We start from the raw sequence: 4,203 nt of genomic DNA, 5'->3' as shown, positions 1-4,203 counted from the left end.
TCTCCCTATCTGTGTTGTTACTCTCTCTGCAGCATAGCCTAAACCCAGATGCTATCTGTCTCCTCAGTTATGACTACTGCCCCTGACTAGACATTACAATGGTGGTGCCGCAGATTTTCTTTTGGCTTCTTGCTTATATTTGAAAGTTAAAAGTACAGAGCGACAGGAAAGCTGGGAGAGGGAGGGGGATGACGTGACAAAAGTCCCAGGTTAGATCTGAATCTGGACATCATGGATAGGAAAGCCGTAAGAAGTGCCTTACTCTATGAGAGAGCTGTAAGAAATGTATATTATTGTTTAATCGGTTGAACAGCAAGTATAAACCACTGTTGCGACTGTTCCCATGACCTTCTGATATCAGCACTGCTCTCTCAGGATTGAAGACAGACATGAGTCAGGACAGCAGCAGCTGTTTTTTTCCCCTCTCTAAAACCTATTGAAAATAGTCCGGGGCAAATAATCCAAGGCAAAGAGGTGCTAAAACATGAAAGGAGCTGAAACCTCCAACATGTAAATGGGAGTTTGCACCGTGATCCTGTAGATGACAGTGGGGCTCAGTGGGTGTGCGAGCTCACACACTGTTCCCCCGGCTGTGTGGAATTCTACTCACGGTTTTATAGTTCCTGTCTGCTGTGGGATCTGACAGACCAGTGTACAAGGATGGAGGGGGGAAACTAAGGGGGGCTGGAGGGGCTGGGTCTTGGGGCAGAGGGTTGAGAGGTTGATGTGAGGTAGAGGGAGAGAGAGAGAGGGAGAAGAAGGGTTCAGAGGATTATAGGCCACAAAAGAAACGTATTAAAATATTAATATGGGGAGAAGATGTGAGAAAAAACCTGCTCTTATTCTTCTTATTCATAGCTAATCCTACTTCAAGCAACACCGACCGGGCCATACATAGCCTAGATAACTTTCTTCATAAGATTCTCCATGCAGGTTTCCCCTTGACGTCGTCATGCCATGTGTGCGGAGAGAGGGGTAACACTGCCATCTTGTGGCCGTGTTTGAAACGGCAGATGGATTGTGCATCGTTTGCTCGGCCTGGCTAACAAGGCACCTAATATGCTCTTTGTAAGTCATGCGTGAGTGGCAGCCTGGTTCCAATGAAGCTTGGAATAGATAATAAAGCCCTTTCCATTACATTTGCATGGCATGGAAATCTTAGGCACTCTGGCATAGCGTGTTGACTGGTACGTGCCCTATCTTTCTCCCTCTCTCTCTCTTTCCCTTTCTCTTTCTCTCTAACACACACACACACACACACACACACACACACACACACACACACACACACACACGGACACTCACATACAACAGGAGGGAGAGGTGTAGAGAATGAGCAGTGCAGCTGTTCAGGGGGAGTTAGTTGATTACAGGTGGACAGAACAGGATCTCAGCTTTGTGTAAGTGTATTAGATATATTTTCTATATTTCTGTCTCTCTCTCTCTCTCTCTCTCTCTCTCGCTCTCTCTTGCTCTCTCTCTCTCTCTCTCTCTCTGACACATACACCGACTCACTTTCTCTCACTTCATATGTGTACAAGTATGAATATATAATTTGTAAGAATAGAAAAGTGGGCCTAATTCACCTCAGCGGCAAAGATGGGGTGAAGTGAAAGGTCAGTGAGGAGAGACAGAACTGAGAAAGGAGGCACGATGAAAACTGAAGTGGAAGGATCTGTAAACAACTACAATGTGGACTTGGCAGTCACACAACTCTCTTTCTCTCTCTCTCCCTCTCTCTCTCTCTCTCTCTCTCTCTCTCTCTCCTCCTCCTCCTCTTCTTCCTCTTCCTTTCTCTACTGCGGTACAGAGCAGTGCTGCTATTTTATGGAGGGATTCTGCATGCTCACTCAGGTAAGGGCAGGCAAACATTACAGAAACCTACAGTCTTCCTTGTACTTTGATGCATTACATGTACTGCCTTGAGAAAAAGGCTTATAGTAGTGATCTTGTTCTTTCTGATTGTGCTGTGTGGGTTTGTAATGGGACTGTTAGAGATGAAACATTGCCGTACCTTACACTTTATTAATAATGTGTTAGCCTTGGGAGTTGGAGAAGCACACTGACTGCATGTCTACGTGCTTGACCTGCATTCGTGTATATGTATGTGTGTGTATGCATGTATGCGTGTGTGTGTGGGTGTGCTTGTATGTGCCTATGAAATTGTGTGTAAGTGAATATGAGTGTGTGTATCTGTATGGGTGTGTGTGTGTGTGTGTGTGTTCTGTAACTGTGGGGGATGAAAGTGGTAAGATAGATGGATGGAGCAACACAGCACACACAACATTAGTTTGCTGAGACAGCGTCTGCAATATTCATCAGTCCAAGTCTACTCTCTCTCTTTCTCTCTCTGATTCCCCCTTTCCTTCTCTTATAAAACAGGACTGGCTCTTATCCCACCCTCACACACCCACACACATACACAAAAACACACACACTAGCCCCAGTAGGCACAGACAAAACACTCTTATATTCACATATTCTTGTAGATATTTATATCACAGAAATCTAAAATAACTATAGGGCTGAAAACTACAAACTGCAAACAGTCATCCATTATTCTGTTTTCTTCTTTTGGAGTCTGTGCTGTGATTGGCTGACGTTGGGCGCCTCCCTCTCTGTCACCTGCACCACTTCCACCGGCCGTCCCAGCTGCAGCAAAGAGGGCAGGAGGGAGGAGAAGGTGGAGGAGGGCGAGAGGGAGGCGCGGGGGTGTCGGGGTGGGGGCATCCGAATGTGTCTGACAACATTGACAGGATGCAGTGGAGCAGGAGTCAGTGTCTCAAGCTGGCTGAGGGCCACAGGGGGAGGCAGGTGTGGTGGAGGCAGCAGGGTGATGGGGTGAGTGGGTGTCTGATGTTGATATGAGCCCCTTCGCGGTTGTATAGGAGTCGTCTGGGACAGATCCAAAAATACTGGCCCCACCCCTGTGATGGCTGATATCTCAGCAGCGTTCTGTCTGTCTGCCTCGACCCTCCCAGGGAACAGAATGTGCTGTAGGACTGAAGGTGGTGCGTCTGGGACAAACCTTCGGAGCAGGTAGCCCCAGGCAGCACCGGAAATGGGGCTTAGGGACAAGCGAGGCCAGAGGGATGCAAGGTTATGTAGGCCTGCCTGATTCTCCTACAGAATGAGTGAAATAAATGATTAGATAATTATATTTCTGTGTCATGTCTCAATGTGACGCATCATCACCTATGGGATAAGCAAGTGGCTCTTGTGCCATGGAGGCTGAAGAGTATGCAGATTTTCATTTCAACCAATCACAAAACCAGCTGATTAGCTCTTCCCTCTCTGGTTGAAGGCGTGCAAATCAATTAAATCAGCTGGTGTTGTGATTGGTTGGAATGAAAACCAGCAGACTCTTGGGCCTTGATGGCAAAACACCACTCCCATATGTTGATGATCAATGGCACATGGATGAGAACCACTGGGATAAGCTAAGTCACCTCCAAACAAACAGTCTGAACTCACCTGGTAGTGGGGTTTGCCAGGCTGGGTGTTGTAGAGCCGGGAGAAGAGCAGGTCCAGCCGCACCCAGGGGTGGGCCTGGAGGAAGGACACCAGAGACTGGGAGCACTGTCTGGCAGGCTCCTGGCATGGGGTGAAGTTACTGTAGAGAAGGACGTAGCCAACCTCCTCACATGCCTCCAGCACCGACCACAGGTAGCTGGGCAGAGGAAGACAGGCAGGAGGAGGAAGACACTCAACAATTTGGTGCATGTGTCAAAAAAAATCTGGCCTTGTCTCCTTTAATTTCAGAGATGGTAGTATGATAATAATCGTGACACAGTGTTGCATCTTGACCTTCTGTAGCTCAGCTAGCTAGTGAGTGTATTATTTAGCTGTGAATGCATGGGTTTGAGTTCTAGCTTGTGTTATGCTGTTATGTTTTTCTGTACTTGTTTTACTTTCTCTATCACAAAAGCTCACAAATAGAATACTTGAGGATTGACTGCTCAATCTCTTAAATGAAACAGTAAGACTGCTGATATGAAAACAAGACTAGGTTCCTCTAGTAATGGCAAATAAACTGGCAATATGTTCAACCCCAGGGCAATAAAGCCAACAAAAACAACAAAAACAAAACCCCTGATCGTATTATCTCTGGGTAAATGCTGGCACTGTAATCATTGCTAGTAAGAATGATAGAAATCTTGACCTGAGTGTGAGTGACTGACCCATGGTGGTGGTCAAACAGCA

The 4,203-nt window shown here is 46.7% G+C and overlaps 1 protein-coding gene across 1 annotated transcript in view; it reads right to left on the bottom strand.

Moving 5' to 3' along the window:
- Positions 1–2,556: 2,556 nt before the first annotated feature.
- LOC139665366 (putative C->U-editing enzyme APOBEC-4) overlaps positions 2,557–4,203 on the bottom strand; it is a 2,571-nt gene continuing 924 nt past the window's right edge. Inside the window, exons 2-4 of the mRNA XM_071544361.1 lie at positions 4,182–4,203; positions 3,475–3,670; positions 2,557–3,123 (exon numbers count right to left, since the gene is read on the bottom strand). The exon at positions 4,182–4,203 is cut by the window's right edge and continues 243 nt beyond it. Of these exons, the coding sequence (XP_071400462.1) occupies positions 2,557–3,123; positions 3,475–3,670; positions 4,182–4,203 (785 nt within the window). The remainder of the gene's footprint in view (positions 3,124–3,474; positions 3,671–4,181) is intronic.

This window comes from Centroberyx affinis, unplaced genomic scaffold, assembly GCF_046629955.1.
Source record: "Centroberyx affinis isolate AG114_WGS23_722 - 3 ecotype Tasmania unplaced genomic scaffold, CSIRO-AGI_Caff_v1 ptg004545l_1, whole genome shotgun sequence".
Taxonomy (NCBI): domain Eukaryota; kingdom Metazoa; phylum Chordata; class Actinopteri; order Beryciformes; family Berycidae; genus Centroberyx; species Centroberyx affinis.
The sequence above is the reverse complement of the archived record's forward strand: the minus strand, read 5'-3'. Positions and strand labels throughout refer to the sequence as shown.